The sequence below is a fragment of the Cornus florida genome, unplaced genomic scaffold, assembly GCF_030987335.1.
Source record: "Cornus florida cultivar Cherokee Brave unplaced genomic scaffold, ASM3098733v1 CherokeeBrave_3.0.0_Hap2_Chr03, whole genome shotgun sequence".
Lineage (NCBI taxonomy): Eukaryota > Viridiplantae > Streptophyta > Magnoliopsida > Cornales > Cornaceae > Cornus > Cornus florida.
This window is the reverse complement of record NW_026775573.1, coordinates 5161826-5182976: the sequence shown is the minus strand read 5'-3', so window position 1 is coordinate 5182976 and position 21151 is coordinate 5161826. Positions and strand designations below refer to the sequence as shown.

The following is a 21151-nucleotide window of genomic DNA, read 5'->3' as shown; positions in this document are numbered from 1 at the left end:
GTATCGCTTTCGTCGTGGACCCCATCCTCCTCCTAGTGTCAACCATTCTATAACTATGGAATATAAATAACATCCGTTCCTCCTAACGAACCGTAAGGAGAGTACAACGAATCCTAATATGGCTCTAAGTTTTTAAGAGACGTAACGCGGAAGTCTTATAACGAAAACACTCCTAAGGACACTAGAACCTGGAGTGCTCTGATACCAACTGTGATACCCCCGAATTTTCGGATGCGAGTTGGCCAGGCCCACGCCCGATTACCCAAGGATATCAAACCAATTAGTAATAAACGAACGCATAATATAATTAAGAAAATATAAATAAATAAATTGCTGAAAAGAAACTAGAATAATAAACCAAAACTGAAAACCTCAGAATAAATTTTTTATAAAAAAAGTATTAATCTGATACAACCAACTTTTCCAATTCTAATACAACTAGGGAATCCATCTGGTGGACCCCTAATAAAACCAACACTGAGAAAAGAACCACCGGAAAGGAATCCAACGCTAAACCATATAGGAACTGCCTACGTTGTCGATAGAATAAGTAGTCGTCTCTGCTCAGCACGAACAAGCTCTAAGACCTAATACCGTCCGTTACCTAAAAATAATAATGGGTCAGGCCCACGAACAAGTTCTATCCTAACTTTAATCCAAACAGAGACCCGATACGCAGATACATCCTAGATGTCTCAACCATATCTATATAGTCCGTAAATAGATATATTCATATAACCACACTACGGGACTCTCACTAGGCTATGCTGAGGTTCTCAACCTGAATAGAAGGCAACATGTAAAAACGCACCTGAGTTGGCATGACTACCTAAGCCTAACAGGGTATACCTCAACCAGCATAGCTAGCTACGCATCCTACTGCATATACGCTCCCTAACTGTCGACTATGAGACTCAAGCTCAAATCACAGTACCATAGTTTATATATATAAATTCCCATCCAAACCAATGTAGTGCCGCTCAACAGTTAGTTGCCATGACACGACATAAAATTAGGATTTAAATGTTTTAATTAAATCCCTATCCATTCTACTAACAGAAAAATATAAACAACCATCCGTTATGTCATTCAACTGTTTTAGTTGACAGGACATGCATTCATGTAGGATTTAACTATTCTAGTTAATCCATTTTGTATATATGAGTGGGTTGGAATTAGAGTTTTGATCTAATTCATCCCTCCGTATGTCACCGTCCCATACCGGTACATACATGCAAATGATCTACAAATGATGCAACATTTTATGCAGTACATCAAACAAATCCATATAATCCAAATAGATAATAAACAAAATTTAAACAGTTCATCATCTATAATCCAGAATCAATCCACGTAACTAACAAGACAAGTTTTAATAGTTCATCAAGTTAATTATCTAGCATCCATCCAAGTAATTGACAGAAAATATATATAATTAATTCTTCAATTAATTCTAGGCCAACACTCAATTAGATTGACAGAACCTAAGTACTAGTTCACAATCTAAGTCCAAACCCTAATCCAAATAATTGCAATGTAATGCTTAATATTACAGCAATTAAAATTCCAAACTTAAATCCATGCATTGCAGAAAAGAATTTAGTATTTCAACCATTAACATCCAAGTTATGCCTAGACCAACCTTGTTAAATAAATGATCACAGCGTGCAACCAAAATAAGATTTATAAATATATACCTATTTCGTTAAATTGCTAAAATTAAATTAGGCAATTAAACTCCTTCCATCCGTTAACCGCCTGTACCGCTGTATACTCTCCTACGATTAAATCCAAGAGTACAAGACATTAATTTATTTAATGTGCTCTACTATAGCCTAATATCTTGTTTAGAGTCCATGCTACAATCCGTTAAACTTTTAAAACAAGATTTAGCAATTTAGTCCTTCCTATTCGTTAGCAGCGTAGAAAGTTGCTTATTTTTATATTGTTTATTCCATTTGCCTTATGGACCAAAATTATACAATTAGAGGGATTAAAATCCATTAAAATTACTTTTAGAATCTTCATTCCAGTCCCTGAAACTATTTAAAATTCCAAACAACGCCCAAACAGTGTCCGTACAGTGCCCCAAACACGTCCAAACACCACACAACCAAATGAGCCTGCTCTAAAATCATGGAGTAGGCTCAAAACACTTTAGAGCCGGCTCCCTAATCCCTTGGAGCCGCCTCTATGAAGGGGGGAGCCGGCTCCAAACTTCCTAGAGCCGGCTCTCTCCTCATTTGAGCCTACTGTTCCGCTTCCTGCTTCGTTTTGAATCATCTGCTTCATCTTTAGCCTCTTCCTACCCTTCTGTTCTTCCTTAAGACTAACTTTAACAGTCTATATTTATACAATGTCATCCCAGTACTTATTTTACAACAGTAAGTACCACAACAATGATTAAAATAAAAACAGTTTCATGCTTTAAAACTAACAACGGAAAACAGAGGTGCGAAGAAAATTTCAGACATATTGTAAACATATACAGATGATTAATTTGGCATATAATAGGCATGCAAAAGCTTAATTAATATGTAATTAACATCCTAGAGACCATCTAAGTGTGCACAGAACACAGGCCAAAGGGAAAGAGACAGAATAGAACTTGCCTCTACAGTTTTGGATCAAAACCATGTCGCCGTCTTATTAAGTTTTTCCGGCGATCTTGACTGCCGTCAAGGACCCTCCTGCTTTAGTTCTAACCCTCGAACAGCCCTCAACCATTGCCCTTGGTCCAGCCCAACCCCTTGTGCCAAAAACCTTCATCCCCTTCTCTCAGTGCCTCCCTTAAATTCTCTGTTTTTCTCTCCATCTGTATGAACATATATAGGGTTTTGCTAACCCTAGCAGACCGTTCACTTCTATATATATACTAAAACAGACTCCAGTCCATATATAATTAGAGTAAAACCTTAATGATAATCCTAGTCGGCCCATAGAACAAAACCTCAGTTATCATCTACGGCACCTAAGTTATAATATACTCGGTTGCATAAACGTAACTTAAATTTAATAACCTAATTTTAACGTTAATAAACCTATATTCATTTAACCTTATTACCACAGTGAAAAGCAAATAAAAGGAATACAATTAACCAGTAAAGAAAAATAGCACACAATAATTAAACAATGTAAATAAATTAAATAATGCACATAAAAACAATTAAATCAACTTAATTCAAAAATTAATTAATAAATGCAAATAAATAATTAAACAAACAAAATTAGCAATTAAACAAATAAAAAGACAATAAAATAAACAATAAAATTCTAATTATATCCCTTTTAAAACTAAGGATATTACAACAGTCACCTACATTGGCTTCCACCACCACCACCATCACCACTATCTCCTTCCACCATCACCGCCACACTACTGCCACCGCCTTCCACCAACACCACTATTACTTCCACCACCGCCACCTACACTACTATCTTCTTCCACCACCGCCACCGGTCTACCACCACACTACTGCCACCGCCTTCCACTTACACCACTGCTGCCTTCCACCACCGTCGCCGCCGTCTTCCAACACCACCACCTACACTACTACCGCTTTCCACCTCTACCACCATTTTTTTAAATTTTTTTTTAGAGAATGTCAATTTGTTAATTTAATTTATTTGTTATTAAGAGGGATATTTTGGAGAATTCAATTTGAAATTTATTCCATTCTAAATTTTAAATTGGTCCAACCAAACACTAGAATGATTATTATCATTCCATTCCTACACATTTTATATTTACAACCAAACAATAGAATGAGAATGGCCATTCCATTCAATTCTCATTCTCACTCCATTCCCACTTGCATTCCTACATACCAAACGCAGCATAAGAAGGCAATATTTACATTTCACTTTTATACTATTGTACTCTAATTTTAAAAGAAATGACACCTCTAATTTTAATAATAATTATTTTTCTCATATACTACAATTACCCTTTTTAGTCATGATAAGATCTTTTTTGTCATCTCTCTTTCCCAATCAACGATTTTAACATGTTGCATATTTTTTGTTAAGCTCTCTATTTCTCTTGCTTCCTTAACTTTCTCTTCTTTCTTTCATTAGGGTTTGACATTGATCTTTGTAAATAATAATGAAATATTTCACAAATGAATAAATAATAGAGTTTAACAATATAGTTAAGCTTCTTAGCAATATTGAATAAATATTAAAATTTCTTGAACCATTAAACTCCTTGACGATGATAATAGTGATGGGAATAGCAAATTGTTTCTTTTATTTTTCTTTTTTGTTTTATGCATTGAATTTATGTTTGGATTTTTTCCCATGATTTTTAAAAATTAATTTGGATGGTGATGGGAATGACAATTATTTTTTATATTTTATATTTTATGCTTTGAGTTTATTTTGATTTGTTTTTCCGGATGTGATTTTTAAGAATTAATTTAAATATTTAAGTTAACCTTATACTTGTTGATAAATAAAACTCTTTTGACAATAAAATTAAAAGACTAAGAATCTTTTTTTTTTTGGGGGGGGGGGGGGGGGGGAGTTTATATTGAAAATGGTAGATGTGGTATTATAAAATGAGGGATAAAGTAATAATGAACTTAAGAACCTTATTGTCATTTCTTTCATTTTTAAATTAAAAAAAATTAGTGAAGCGCAATTATACAAAAAATGGAGGGGGAATATCTCCCCCCTAATTTTATTGGGAAAGAAATGCACACCACATGCAGTCTCAAAACTTGGCAAAGTCCCAAAGCCCAGGATATACAAGTTATTTGGGCTGGTTCCTCCAAGTAATTTATTGACTGGGTCGTTATTTAACAATCATTCTTGGAATATACAAATTATTTGGGCTGGTCTTAGGAATGGCAACGTGGCGGGTTTGGAGCGTGCTTGCCTAAATTCGTGCCCTCCCTGTATGATTAATGGCAAATCCATCCCCGCCCCGTTGGCAGATGGTTGTGCCCATGCCCACCCGGTTAGTTTTTTTTTTTTTACTTAATCATGTGATGATTTCAGATCACAAGCTCATGGCAAGAGAACATCATTCACCAAAAATCCTTAAAATGGCAGAAAGAAAAAATTGAATATATAGAAATATAAATAACTGTAAGAATGCATAGCCCAAAAATATTTATAAAGCAAATCTTTAAAAATTTCAATTAAATTAAAAAAAATTCATATAGAAGAAAGAGATGAAGAGTAAAGGGGCGATAATGACGAAGAGATCTGTACTGCGTAAGTGGTGACTCCAAACGAATCGTTTAGCTATGTCGTCAGCCTCTGGCGGTGGTGGTGGGTTGTAGCCTCAGTCGTGAATTGGGATTGTTTACACAGATAAATCTTTTTTGGTTATGGCATCTCAATAGAGTCAATAGGTGAAAAATTAGGATCGATCGATTCATAGATAGATCTCTCCCAGCCTCTCAGGTATCCATCTAAATCATGTGGAGAGAAAATAGAAAAACTCTTCAACCGGCTGGTCTCGAACCTTCCCTGATGACAACATGTCAGGATGAATAAGAAACGGTGGATGGTGGCGTATCCGGCTCATTAGAATAATCTTCTGAGAAGCTAGAAGTGAGGCGGCAGCAAACAATGGATACTGAGGAGTTAGGAGTGAGGCGGTTCACACTTTAGGGATAACTTTATATATATATATATATATATATATATATATATATATATATATATATATATATAATTGTATATAAGACGTGGCGGGGCAAATATTTATCAGAACCCGTCCTCGCTCCGTAACCCGCGACGGGTAAACAATTTGTACCCATGCCTGCCCCATGCAATGGTATAAAAATTGTTCCCATATTTGTTATTAACAAACATGTTTTTTAATGAGGTGGTAAAAATTGCCACCCCTAAATGGTCTAACCCCACAGAATTTACTGCCTTTTTTAGGCCCTATTTGGTAATTATTTATGTTTACAATTTATTGTTTATATAAACAGATTTTGAAGAAAAACATGTTTGTTAATATTGTTTGTATTTATCGATTATATAAATTCACTTATATAATTAATGTTCACATAGACCAATTTTATAAGCGTCAAAACGACATTTATGATTATGTGTTTATGTTTATGGCTTTTTTTTTTTTTTTTTTTTTTTTTAAGAAAGCAGAGAGTTAAAAAGAAAAACAAACATCATTCTCTACGGCTTTATATAACCAAGAGGGCCACAATTAGGGGTGCACACGGTTCAGTTTGGACCAGTTTAAGAGTTTTTTGGAACCAAACCAATCGTAACAGTTATAAAAAATCTAGAACCAAATCGAACCAATTGATTAAACGAACCAAACCAAACCAAACTGTAAGAAACCGTTTTGGTTCGGTTTGGTTCGGTTCAGTTCTACAGTTCATTTTTTTTTTCCTGCTACATAAGTATTAATATTTCAAAATCGTAAATGCACAACAATAAACCAAGTTAACCAACACATTCAGACCAGTGACCTCAATCTCAACAATCCACTGATTCTTCAAAAGAAAAAGATGCCTTCATGGCAACACCTCTCTCTAGTTCTAAAGACTAAGCTGACCACAATTGCCTCAATTGGCGCACAATTCCATCACTTACCTGACAACATACAACAACACTTACAATCCTAAACCACATTTAGATCATGCTTCAAATTGTTCCGCTCATTAGCACTAATCATCACATCATAACACTTTTACTAATATTCTTGCCGAAAGACAACTCGAACCTCTCATCTCACCGGATCATCAAGTCACCACCAAGTGATTCTTCCTCAAACGTTCTTAAGACAACACCATCGTAACAAGAAGATGACCATTACTCTTAATACTTCCCACAACGACCACTATTTATCACTAGAAAAGAACATCCATAAGGCAGTGCCATGCCAACAAATCCTCAAAACAGAATGAGCACAAATCTCAGAATGCTTAACACCCAATTGTCTCCTTAAAATCATCAACGATGCAATCAATTACAAACGCTTAACCGATTACTTAAACCATTCATCCTAAGACAATCTGCATGCCTAAACAAGATAACTTCATAACCTAGTTTTAATCACCATTGCCTCCCCTCTTCACCGTTCCTCAGAACACCCATGGCCCCAACAAAAGTCAAATGGGGCTAACAACTAAACCCACAAAATCAACCTCATCCCAATTATTCTTATTATCAGTCTACCTTTTCGGATCCTCAAACACCAAGCACGTTCTCTTGATACTTCAGACACAACATAAAATCCATCCCCAGTCCACAGCTTTTAATTTCCAATACCTAGTCCATTTGGTAACACAGTACTTACCATCAATCACTTCATCCGTAAACGACCGAATACTTCAATAACCTCATACAACCTGCCTTATAGTGCAATCCTGGTCTACACAACTAAAACTAACCACTATATAACACCACAAGACTCTCTCAATAACCGTGCCAACCAAAAAAAAAAAACCAGCTCATCAATCGAGCCGTGTGATCAACTCACTAAGAATCAATTACCCGCGACGCACTCCTGTAGTTTCCCGAAACAAAAAACACCTCTCAATTAACCGTAATCAACACACGTCCCTAAACCGTACCAGAACACCCGTAATACACATCTACAACCCATACAGACTACACTCGTGACTCAAACAATCTCTGCCACACCTACAACGACCGGTCAGAAAAAGAACCTCTGCACCAAACCGTGACCCAAATCACAAACACTAACCCCCTAAGGTCATACCGAAATCCTCACTCGCACACCTGACCCCACGGTTACAAGAACCCATACACCAACGCATGAAACTCATACATAACACAGCCACTGTCCCATGCAATGCAACAAGTCGTGCTCCAAGCACCGCACAAAATACAACGATAAGATAAAAATGGTTACACACCAAATAGCTCAATCCACGAGCTAAAAGACCAAGCCATCCGTTCGATAAGAATTGGCTCCCAACAACCCTGGAGCAACCGAGCTCCTCGCCATCTCAGGTCAAACTCACACGACTATCCCATGCTCAACCGCATAAACACATAAGAATACAGATACATATACATATACGAAGTGAATGAAACTTATGATACTATACGAAACATGTTTGCACCTACCATGCTCACTATTTGTAACATCATTATTTTAAATAATACTGCACAAACCATGCCTACCACTTACCATTACCATAACCCTTATACTTATCATCATAACAAGATCAGCATGCTTTCAATCATTATCATGGTAACAATATACATTACTTTAAACATATAGGCATGTGATCACATAAGCAAATAAACGGGTAAGCAAATAAGCATGCTCTTCGAACAATTAAACACTTTAACACATAAGCACATGGTCGTACAACTCAACTTTCCCATACAATCCAAGGTAGGCCTCTACCCGTCGTTTTAATGGTATTCGAACCATCGCTTTAATACCAAATTTGTAACGACCCGAACCCGTGGGTTCGAATTGTTAACCGAGTCCTTACCTGAACCCGAGGTTAACTAGGTCATACCATCCATTTCTTGTGTCCATAACAGTTCTACTAGTTAATCCGGGGTCCAAAATACTTTAAAAAATAACCTTACCGGGAGGTTCAAATGATACAGGTTAAAAGGGAAGGATCAACCGCCTGATGGCCTTTCACCGGCCTGCTGACGGGGTAGGTTCGGCCCGCTGGAACGATTGGGGAAAGTGGTTGCTCTCGGGACTTTCCAAAATGGCTTGTCGGTCGGCTGGTGAGGGTAGTTCGGTCGGCCGAACCTAGGGTTTTGGTTGGCTGATGGTGAGGGTTAGCAAGCCGAAACAAGGCCCCTCTCACCCTAACTCTCTGGAATGGCCTCTAACTGTGCTAGTTGTGAGCCAACCTTATACTGGACTTGTTATGGGGTCAAGTTCCGAATTCACGACAACAAAGCATGACATTATACAATTGAAAGTCATCATTAATTAGTTAAAATACACTTTATTCCCTATTCATCCTAAAATAATTACATAGTCTCAATTTATATCAAAATACCATTAAAAGTTATAATTACAATACATGGCCTTGATTTTCGAAACAAATATACTTTACAAAGATTTGAGACTTTACAAAAGAATAGCAAATACACAATAGATGTCAAAAATGGATTTCTATTCCTCCTTATGCCTGTGAAGGGTCAGCGTCCACTACATCCTTTCTGATCCCTAAAAAATGTTAATTATAAAGGGGTAAGCAAAGTTTGCTCAGTAGGTGGTGCCTAAGACACACCTCTTGTGATATCGTGAATCCAAACAATGAATATAAATAGAAAATAGGGGTCGTGCTACACCGGGAAAGGATACAACGTCAATTCTAAATTAAAAATAAACAATGTCGTGCCATGAAATGCAATGCCATGTGTGTCACTCCCTATTTTCAAAATCTCTTCCATTCTCCACTTTTCAAACCGTTAATGTAACCCATCCCTCGGTACCCCCTTGGCGACACGAGAGAAGAATTGGCTACTATCCCTGACCCTTGGTAACCCTGCGGCATCATTTAAGGCTTATATAGTTCAACCACGCTAGGGCGATCTCCTTAGTTCCCTCTAGGCTACATTAACGTCACGGACCCTCGGTACCCTTTTGGCGTCCGAGTTTTCACAAAATCCATTTATCAAATATTTTTCCCAAAATTCCCTTTTTCATTCACTTCAAATCATTTTGCCCTTTTCTTCCATGCCCAATGCTATGAATGCATGTTACATACGTTTCTAATAATGTGAAGATAAATGAATTTACACTACACAATTTAACATGCTTCCTTATAGCAATTTCTAGCAAGATAAATAGCACCATAGGCATAGAAAATTAACACATTAGGCATGTTTTTCATACAATTCAATTAAATACACATACTCATATACTTCATATACACAATCAAGTCACTTTAAAGAGCAATTAACACAATTTAGCATACTAGGACACTAATAAAGTAAAATTAACTCACAAAGGTGCAAAATTGTATGGATTAGAGACCTCTACCTCAATAATTGCAAAAAAAAAACCCCCAAATTGTTCAATCCAAGCCCTAGAAATTTGAAATTTCTAGGGTGCTCCAAAATTACTTTTGCTCCGATCAAATTGAAGATCTCGACGCGTTCTTCGTTTTGCTGCAAACGGCATCCAAAAACTCCAAAAGGTGAAGGAGAAATCAATGATTGAAATTTGGAACCAAAAGAAAAAGAAAAAAAAAATCAAAAAGAGAAGGAGAGAGAAACTTATGGTTGAGGAAGAGAAATGAGAGGCCTAAATGGCCTCTTGGCTTTTAAAAAGGGGTGGTGGGTCGCACCACCAAAAATAATTTCATTTTAATTTATTTATTTTTTTCTTTGTGTACCACACATTTATACACATACAAACTATATAAAACCCACATAAAGTACATTAAATAATATGCATGGGATGCATATGGACTCAACTAACACCCCCGTACGTAACAATTCTGGTAGCAGGTCCCACATGGAATCGTCAGGCCCGAAAAAGGGAAAAATGCAAAAATGGCAACCGTTACATTTCAAAGGGTTCCGAACTCAGTGAAATGCCCCAACCAACTCTCGGACACAACTGGCACACTCCTCGGTGTTCGGCAAGCAAAATGAGAAAAGACGAAAATACCCCTTGAAAAACAGAAAATTTTAGAAATTGAAAAATGAAAAAATTTGGTAACATTACATTTTTACGTTCTCTTCTTATATCTTTTTTTTTTTTGGTTTATTATGGAATATTAATAGGGGTAGCAAATTACGACACGACTCGAATACTACACGAGATAAACAGGTTTTGATTAACCTTAAACGGGGTTCGGGTCATAAGCGAATTGACATGATTAACCCATTACTTAATCGTGTCGGGTTAGGGTTGAGAAGAGTCAACCCATGTAATCTGTTTATACCCGTTTAACTTAGCATGTTATAATCATTAATATGACATGTGTAATATGTTACCTGTTTAAATCTAATTCTTATAGACAATTAAGTCATTTCAATATAAATATTGACCACGCCTTATGTTTCTTCTTCTTATTTTGAATATTTTGGTTAATTGTGACAATTTATTTAATTGAATATTAAATCTCTCATTTTAATAAACATGTCATTTTTACCTATTTAATAAACAGGTCGGATTAATGTTGAGTGTTTCTGACACGATTATTAAATGGGTCGAGTTTAGATTTTCTTGTTAAGTATAATATCCTTATATCAACACGATTATGACCTATGAATGCAAATTGCCACCCTTAAATGCTAAGCAAATTTTATAAATAAAAAGTATGCACATGAGTTTCAGCAAGCTGAACATTATAGGGCCCTTGGCCAGAAAAGCCCAAACCTTGATCTAATCCAAATTTGATAAGATTATTAATTTTTTTTTCCATTCGATAACCGAATACTATGTGATTGAATTCATATTTTATTTATTGTTAAATGAATATCCGATCTGATAAGGTGAAGTTCTCTTTAATTTTTTTAGTAAAATAAATTAATGTCAAAAGAAAAAGACAAACAATTATTAGAATAAAAATGATAGAAAACAAATAATAAATATATAGGGAAAAAAAATCTTTTACCATTTGCTAAAGAATAAACACTTGTTGGAGTAAGGAAAAATAGAGGAAGTGAATAAGAAGAGAAAATAATTATTTACATATTATATATGTTGAGGTTGAAATCCGCACAGCCTGGTACGACACCGTTTCTTATAAAATAAAGACGGCTGAGTCAGGCACCGATGTGGTACCGCCCGAAGACCCTCTGACGATCAAGTTAGTAGGGGTTTGAGAAAGAGAGAGAATTAAACCGTGAATAAGTGAAATAGAGTATTTTTTTTTTTTTATTTTTTTTTTGTGTCATACCTCATTTCATGGTTCCTTGTATTTATGGTGCTCTTGTCGATATAGGCTGTTGAATGTATCTCGCTTGTTAAGATTCGGTTTATCATCAATAACCACTTCCATTATCGTTGTTAACTAAATGTCACCATCCCTATCGCAGACCTGTCATCATACGGAAGTTGAAGAGATCTAGCGGTTGGTCAATACTTGGTTATTTTTATGTTACCCTATGGTCAATATATAATAAAATTAGATTATAAGAGTTAATGTTTAGTATATTACATCCAATCAGATTGATCATAAATCATATCAAAATTGTTTAACTAACGTATTGTTACACATGCCTTCACTGAGACTTGAACTCCTGAACTCCCTTTAGGAGGTAAAAATTTAATATTACTAGGTTACTGACTCACTGCTAACTAGTTATTAAATTAAATCTTTAATCTATATTTAAGTTGTCGAATGAATTTGGATCAAAATTCAATCTCGTACCATACAGGACGATTATAAAGATGGTTAAATGACCTTGGGTGACGTGTAAGGGCAAATATTAAAAAATTGTGTGGGGGTGAGAATGGAGATGAGGTCACTCCACTCCCCATGCTGTTTATATTGTAAATTTATTATTTTATCCTTAAAATTTTATTTTATATACAAAAATGCCATTGAGTTGACATGCATTTGATACACTTGGAGATGAATTTAGTGTGGGAATATTCATTTTTTAACATGCATTTATACATAATGCACATAAGATCAGTGGCGGAGCTAAAAATTAAATCTAGAGGAGGCACAGTGTTAAAAATAAAAAATAAAAAAAATCAATAAATATGACAATAAATATAGATTCTTCAAATTAAGAAGCAAAGAAGAAAAAATACTTAAAATAATATGTCAATCAATTAATAGAGAAGAAATTTTTGAGGTAATTTTTAAAAATAAAATTTTAGAGGAGGCATTAAATAAATTATTTCATATATATATATAAAAATTTAATATATGTATGATAGTAAGCGACCCTGCTGATAAGATGTTTGAAAAAATGCCAAAAAGGAGTGGAAGAGGAAATAATAAACTGGGAAATGCCTTTTTAACGTGTTTTTTTTTTTTTTTTTGTGTCTTTTTATCTTTCTTTTTATGACACACGAGAAATATAATTAATAAATTATCTTTTTGTATCTTTATCTTTCTCTTTAATGGCACAAGAGAAAGTAGAATTAACAAATTTTTACTAGAGTGGTATAATTTTTACCTCCTACAAAAATAGGTTGTGAAGAAGGTTTGAAGCCCAACGAAAACTTGCTTATGTTAATACTCCTTAAATGCCTACTGTAAAAAAAAAAAAAAAAAAAAAAAAAAAAAAAAAAAAAAAAAAATCATAATAATAATAAAAAAAAAACCGGAAAGCAACGAAGAATCTATTCTTTCTCATATTTTCCTTATTTATTTTATTTTTTTAATTTGTTTTTTTATACTAAATATATTCTTTATTTTAAATAAATTAATTGTACTTAATAATTTAATTTGATATCATTTAAGAGGATAAAAATAGATGCGAATAAAATTCAATCAACAACCATAAATAGTATTTAAAAAAAAAAAAAAAATTTCAAGATATTCCGTTTCATTCACAAATGACAACCAAATGGCCAAAACCAATTTTCCATAAAACCATTTAAAGGCACTTTGACAATCAGATACAGCCATGTGAGACTTTATTCATGAATTTTAAAGAAAGGTCTCAATTATAGTAATAAGTACATAGTACTTTCAATTATTATCGAAAATCTATTAAATCATTTTCCAATAATAACAAAAAGACCCAGTAGAGACTAGATCTCCTGTAAAATAATTCACACAACATTCCCATGATCCTCCAATAATAAACAACCACGTCATAATAATAGCTTGAACTTATTGGTTTAGTTGATATGAACGGACGTGATTGAGCCACTGTAAGTTAAACTTTGGTGCTTACACATTGAATCAGAACCCTTCAGTATAATAACAACAACTGCATCGGAGAAACTGTGCGTCCCACGAATCTGATCCTTTCAAAATCTAGAGAGAGAAAGAGAAAGGGTGTAATGCAGCAAAACTAGCAGTCGAAGCTTAGCAGATTCAGGTTCGTGTAGTTGACAGAAACCCTAGGTGGTTTTGTAGTTTTGTTCGTGAAATTATATAAATTATATATACACATATATAGAAAGAGTAGAGGTCGAGGGAGGTAATGCAACAATCTATAATTCGAAGCAAAGCAGAGTCAAATGCTCTGATTCGAAACCCTAATTTCAGAAACCATATAACATTTTGGTTGTGAAGTTCTAGAGAGAAGGGGGGCGATGCTGCAAACGAGCTTCCGAAACGAAGCATATTCGAATTATCGAAAACCTAGCCCTAATCAATGCCATTATCACCAAAAGGGAAATCGCAGCCGCCGTTGAAGAAACGTCCGAGCTGGTCAGACATCTGGTTCAGAGACCAAGAACTCAAGCATGTTTTTCTCAAAATGCGATTGCATTCTCTCTCTGATTCGCGATTGCAATCTCTATCTGATTCGCGATTGCAATCTCTATCTGGAACGCCACCATCAGAACCAGAGGAAACCCTAGCCATAGACAACCCTACTGGTCCCGATTCCACCTCCCTTCTTTCCGACCAGCTTCTCCTTATCATCCTCTCTAAGCTCCCTCAGTCTCAACACATTTCTAATTCTTTGGTCTGCAGACGATGGTCCAAACTTAGCGGCCGACTCGTTTCCTCTGTCAAGCTCTTAGATTGGGATTTTCTAGAATCTGGTCGTCTGGTTTATCGGTTCCCAAATCTCACGGATATCGATCTTGTTCGAGCCTGTTTACAGTCGACTCGCAACTCAGGAATCTTGTTGACCCATAAACTTCTATCCATTCACCTCGATTCTGGCTTCTCGGGTGATGGGTTTATTAGGAAGCAGGATTTATTGCATTCGAATGTAATTGATGCAGGGTTGCGAATTCTCATTGAGGGGTGCGCTAATTTGAGAAAGCTTGTACTGATTGGTGCAAGCAAGGAAGCATTGTCGTGTGTTGCTGAGTGCCTGACTCTCCAGGAATTAGAGTTGCATTGTTGTGCAGATTCATCATTGGGAGGAATTTCTGGGTGCCAGAATTTACAGATTTTGAAATTGATAGGTTGTGTTGATGGGTTTTACAATGCAGTGATTTCGGACATTGGGTTGACAATTGTGGCGCAAGGGTGTAGGCGGTTAGTGAAACTCGAGCTGGTTGGTAATGAAGGGAGCTATGATGGGATCAAAGCTATTGGCCAGTGCTGCCCAATGCTTGAGGAGCTGACCCTATTCAATCACAGAATGGATGGTGGGTGGTTGGCGGCACTTTCATTTTGTGGAAATTTGAAGACTTTAAAGCTTCAGCATTGCAAGAGTATTGATCTAAGTCCATGGCCTGATGAGCATTTGGGTTCCTGTCTCACTCTTGAAGAACTACATTTGCAGGGTTGTCATATGCGGGATAAACAGGGGGTGAGAGCACTGTTTCTAGTGTGTGAGACAGTTAGGGAACTTGTTTTTGAGGACTGTTGGGGATTGGACAACCATATATTTAGCTCTGCAAGCATTTGCAGGTATGAGTTGACCCTCATTTGCTGCCTAATTTAATTGATCTGAAACTCGTATATTTTCTAAAAGAGGGTGAATATTATAGAATGTCACTTAGTGTTAGTTTTACAATTTTTTCTGTGGAGATTGATTTTAGTACCTGCCTTCTACTGTTATTGTTTCATAACTATTATTATGACGAGGTAAGGAGTTTGAGAATTGGTGGGTTGTTCTTTCTGTCTAGTGAATGATACAGAATTAACATACTAGCAAACTAATTTACATGTATGCAGAATGGAATATTCACTACATTTATGATATATCAGTCAATATAGCCTTTGGATATCCTGTTTATTGATATTTATAAGCAGGGACGGAGCCAGAAATTATGTTTATGGCATAATGTAATAAATACAAAAATTGAGGGGGGAGGGGGGATTTTAAAGAATTGTACATACAAAAATGCAATTTTTTAAAAGTTGAGGGTTGCACATGCCTCCATGGGCCTTAATTGGTTCTGTCCATGGTTATACGTCTGTTAAGTTTTTGTTGCGAATTTCCTTTATTTCCCAAAAATGTTAGTGATATTTGGTAGTATATCTTTCACTAAATCTTTGGTTCTGGAAACTCTATATGTAACCGTGTCTTGATATCTAATACCTTGCATATGTACACATAGATACACTCCATAAGGCACAATCTAAGAACAGACAACCTCATCTTTCTCGTGTTCTACCTATCAGGAATTACCTAGCCATAAGGTGAAGTTATTTGGCAGTACAAAATGTCCTATTCAAGTTATGTGACCAATTGTTGCAAGAAAATTCAGACAACCTTGTATTTCTCATGTTCAACCTATCAAGAATTACCAAGCCATGAGGCAGACAGCATCTGATTAAAGCCTCATCCTATTATTATGGTTTGTGGCAAGCATTATATTTCACTATTTCACATTATATAGTGAGCTATCATGAATTATAGTACTTTATGCGAACAATTGCCCTAGTGAAAAATGATACCATTGCAGAGCAGGGGAATTTAAAATTTGAGCAGTAAATACTATGGAGTACAATGGGCTGATTTAGCCTGTTCATGATGGAAACAACTTGTGATTTAGTTACATTATTCTTCTATTTGTGATTGGTTCTCCTAGAAACATATTAAGATAATGAAATGAGTTTCTGATTTTTCTTTTTAAGTCATAGCATCCTATGTGAGTTCAATATCAAAATTTGATGGGTGATTTTTTATTTTTTATTTTATTTCATAGGAGGGTAAGGCTTCTATCTTTGCATGGATGCTCATTACTATCAGCGGAAGGTTTGGACTCTGTAATTCACTCTTGGAAAGAGCTCAAAACGCTCAGGGTAGTTTCATGTAACAATATAAAGGATAGTGAAGTCACCCCAGCACTGGCAGCCTTATTTCCTGTTCTTAAAGAGTTGAAATGGAGGCCAGATTCCATCTCTCTTCTGTCGTCGGGTCTTGTGGGGACTGGAGTAAGAAAGAAAGGCGGTAGATCTTTCAAGAGGACCTGAAACTTGAAGCTGCTAATTGATGTTGAAATTATGAACTGTTGCTGGATGGGTACTTTGATATTTAACATGGCAGCTGCAGAGGGTTTAGCATTACATGCAGGCAGACGTTCTCAATACACTGCAATTGTTCTCTTGCCTGTTTCAAATGGTTAGCATAGTCGGTAGGAGAAGGATTCACATTTTTTAACTACAGGGAGTCTGACAATGGGTGCTAGTAATGCTAAGAAATTATTTTCCTTTGACCCTTAATGTTTATGGGGTAACTATTTTGCTGTATGCAACATGTCAGCTGAACTTAACTCCATTAATGTATTTTAGTAATGGCACTCTTTCTCTTATAGTGAAGAAGTTAGATGTGCTAATTTTTTATAGATTAGTTCTACTGATTTTTAGGAGTCAAAATAAGTGATGTTACTTCAGCAGTTATTTTTATTCATTTTCTGTAATTTATCCATTTTCTATAATTCTATTTTCTTTTTTAACATAATGTATATCCAGCATGTCAAAGGAATCACCTTTTTGTTTTCTCCCTAGCACACATACTAGTTGTGCCATCTGCAATGTGAAGTTCTAAAATTCCTTGTGACCTCTGTCTGTTAAATGGGTTTTCCAATAATAACAATTATCATTATAATAATTATTTTTTTATAGTACTTATTATTTTTATTATTGATGTTGTTGTTGTTGTTATTATTTGCTCAAGTTACCCAAACTGTGCTTTGATATACCAGCTGATAAAAGTTTCTTCTGCACTTTTCAGAAGGGAATCCAACAATGCCTTTTGAATTGAATAATTTGATTATTTCAGGTGAAAAAAAACTATCACCCTTTTCTTTTTCTATTTATCTTTCATCTTGCAGTAACGAGTCTAACGACCGACCTCCACCAAAAGCAAGCACTTGGGAAAGATACCATGGATGTAGCAGAAGAACTGGAAAAACGAGGTTATATTGTGCATCCCAATGTAGCTCAATCTCACTCTGTCCTGGTAACCAATTGGTGCATATTCTTTAAGCTATCCATATATATAAATACCAGTAGAATGAAAAGCTTTTATTTATTTATTTGCTTCTTCCCCCCTTATAAGCTTAATAATAAATAATGCATTAATTGCCAAGGTATTTAAACCGATCAGATAGAGGAACATTACCTCCTGTGCTTTCTAATGGGAATTTGTCCCTAAAAACATTAGCTCTCGCAGTGCACGGAAACTTGATTCCCTTTGTTGCATGGTTATCCTTTGTGGCATTCTGATTTGTGGCCTAGGTAACATTATGCTTGAGCAATCAATTCTTTTACCCTATAGATGGAAACTTAATTATATTATTCTACTGAAACATAAACATGGAACCCCTCAAAAATCTTGTGTGTATCATCATATCGGTATGAGTTCATCTATGCTTTGCTGCTTCCTCTATCTTTGTTTTCAAATTTAGTTTAGTTTTGCTAATTTCTTTTTCTAATTAATGAAACTTCCATCTCTCAATAATGGCTTTTTTCAACTTTGCATGGCAATGACAGTGCTAGATGTCAAAGCTTTATTTTTTCTATTGTTTAGTTAGCTTGCTATGTGCCGTGCAACCCACTAAGACAAGACTCAACCACCCAAAAAGAGACCTTGATTTTAGAGAAGAAAATTGTTTGGGCCATGATACACAATTATACAAATAAGTAAGGTGTTTTTATTGTTGGAGAGTCTCAATTCTCAAATCCGTCCTCCATTGCCAGGAAAGGTAGAACTAGTTGAAGAGAATGTTAATCTGGATTCTGGTAGGTGTTCTGAGAAGTGCACTGTGATGTTGCTATCAACAGAATTCCTTGAGTCGTAATATTGGTTGATAACTGTTTAGGATGGGACTCTATACATTTGAGAAAGTTTTCCATCCGACAGCTAAGTAGCAACATCCTCTTTTCAGTATTCTCCTTTGCTCCATAGCCTTTAGTCCACCAAGCTAAGGATCTGTTCTAATTGACTTTTTGAAGTCTGAAGAAGACCCAACTTGCCCATCTTGTTCATTCTTGCAACTCTAGTTGCCAGCTCATTTTGAATGTCTATGGTAGCGACAATCTCGGCGCTGCAGATTAAACCGGACTCTTTTTTTTTTTGTTGATAATTCTGAAGATTACACGACTTGTTGGGGATTATTGGTTTTTTTAGGTATAGGAACACTTGTTTAGGGTATCAAGCATAGAGTAGCATTCTGACTTCGAGGCTACAGCATAAAGAGTCATCAGCAAACAAGTGTAAGACTGAAGGCTAGTTTCTAGCAAGCTTAATTCACACCAAATATTTCTGACTTGAGGCCCTGGGCCATGAGAGATGAGAAATTCTCTGCCTACAGAATAAAGATATTTGGGAGATAATGAGTCCGCCTATGTTAGTCTTCACTGAGGGCAAAAGAGTTCCTGATGCTCACCATTTTTTTCACAATGCTGAATGCTGTAGAAACTGTGCATGTGCACTGCACTACCATTTGAACCCATTGAAGACAAAGTCCCAATTCTTCAGTAAGGCTTCAACACCAGGGCCAGAGACAAAAAAATTTCCCCCAAAATCCTATTTACCAGTTATCGATTAATGATTATTAATTTTGAGTTTACAACAGAAAATTATGCGGCCCCCCAAATGTTCTTTAATATCCTATTTGTGGTTACCCATTAATGGTGAGTTTGCAAAAGAAAATTACATGTGAACCTTTCAAAATCCATTTAACTTTTTAGTCTTGCTTTTATAAATCCAAATCTAGTATTAAGAAGTGTCCATTATTGTTGCCTATATGAATTCAAGAGAGAAGAAAAGGAATATTCAGCATTTGTTGGCTGTCAGAAATGTTCTCTTAATTTTTTTCTTCTAATATCAGTTTAGTCTCAAAATTTTTAGTTGTATTCTCTTCTTTTCAAGTCATTATTCTTAATTTTTTTAGGTTATATTAAGAGACACGGTGGTGAGAACACTCATTAAGCTCGCTCCTTTATAGAGGTCAGCCTATTAATCTATTGGTTATAAGGATGTTAGATAACAAGGATGCAAATTTAGTGAAAGTGTCCTCATAATAGACATGTTATAAATATACATCAAGTATTGTGTCATTAAAAAAAAAAGGTTACACATGTATTAAAATATTTTTACATGTTAATTTCATATTACTAATTTGGCTTCCCCAAATGAATATTTCTAGCTCCGCCCTTGTGTGTGTGTGTGTGTGTAAGAAGTCCAATGATTGACTGTCCTGAAATATCAATGACCTCAATCAAATGCTAATATTATAAAGATCATGGACAGTCGCAGGAAAATTCAGTCCTTGACCTGAGTATTTTGAATGAAGGCATAATTTTTCTATCAAAACTTTGACTTTACATCTGTTTATGATGGTCACTTGCAGGTTTTAGAATATCAAATCTTGAGGAGAAGAAATATTTGCTGCTTTGAAAATTTCGATTTGGTATTTATCAAATGCCTAGTTCATTACTAACTTTAAGGCTAGTTCTTTCTGCGGTTTTATCTTCTACGGTAATGAAAGGCTTCTTGAGCTTAAATCACTATGATAAGGAGGTATAATATGATCAATGGATGGCTTGAATATGTTGGCCAATACCTTGGAAAAAATATTTTTACACTTATTCAGGGGATTGCACTTTTACTGAATCGAACAATTTATTTGTTTCAATACTGTGTTGTTGACCTCCTTTTATGGCGAACAGGTCTAACAAGGTCTCAAGTTCATTTGCTCTGAAACTCCTGGAAAGAAACTTTTGGGAAATGTAGAAAGGACCTCAATCCAGCTTGAGGTAGGAAGATCTTTGAAGTGAGTGCATTTCATGGGATTGATCTCTTCAGTGTCATCTACCCATTCGTCTTCCTGATTCTTGCGGTGAGTGCAAATTATGGACTTCTTCTCTTCAGTTCATCTACCTGTTCGTTTGCCTGATTTTTCAGGCTAGTGACTTTGTTTGTGTCTTTGTTGGACTATGATGTAGTATTATGGTGGCCGCTTCTTAGCCACTATGGCCTTGCTTTCCTTATGATTTTCATTAGAAGTAGTTTAAAAAATGGGAGTGGAACAAGATTTGAGACTGCAGTTAATTTTTGGATTTTTATCATCTCCAGTTAATTGGTTACCTTGCTATGTTTTTATAATCATCATGAAACAAGCTCACTGACCACATAGGTGACCATTGAATTATCACTATGC

General features: G+C 35.5%; 1 protein-coding gene across 1 annotated transcript; it reads left to right on the top strand.

Moving 5' to 3' along the window:
- The first annotated feature begins 13861 nt into the window (after positions 1-13861).
- On the top strand, positions 13862-17615 carry LOC132299156 (F-box protein At5g51370-like). Its single transcript, XM_059795633.1, has 2 exons — positions 13862-15446; positions 16691-17615. The coding sequence occupies exons 1-2, from the start codon at positions 14230-14232 to the stop codon at positions 16956-16958; spliced, it is 1485 nt and encodes a 494-aa protein (XP_059651616.1). The 5' UTR covers positions 13862-14229; the 3' UTR covers positions 16959-17615.
- Positions 17616-21151: the final 3536 nt, after the last annotated feature.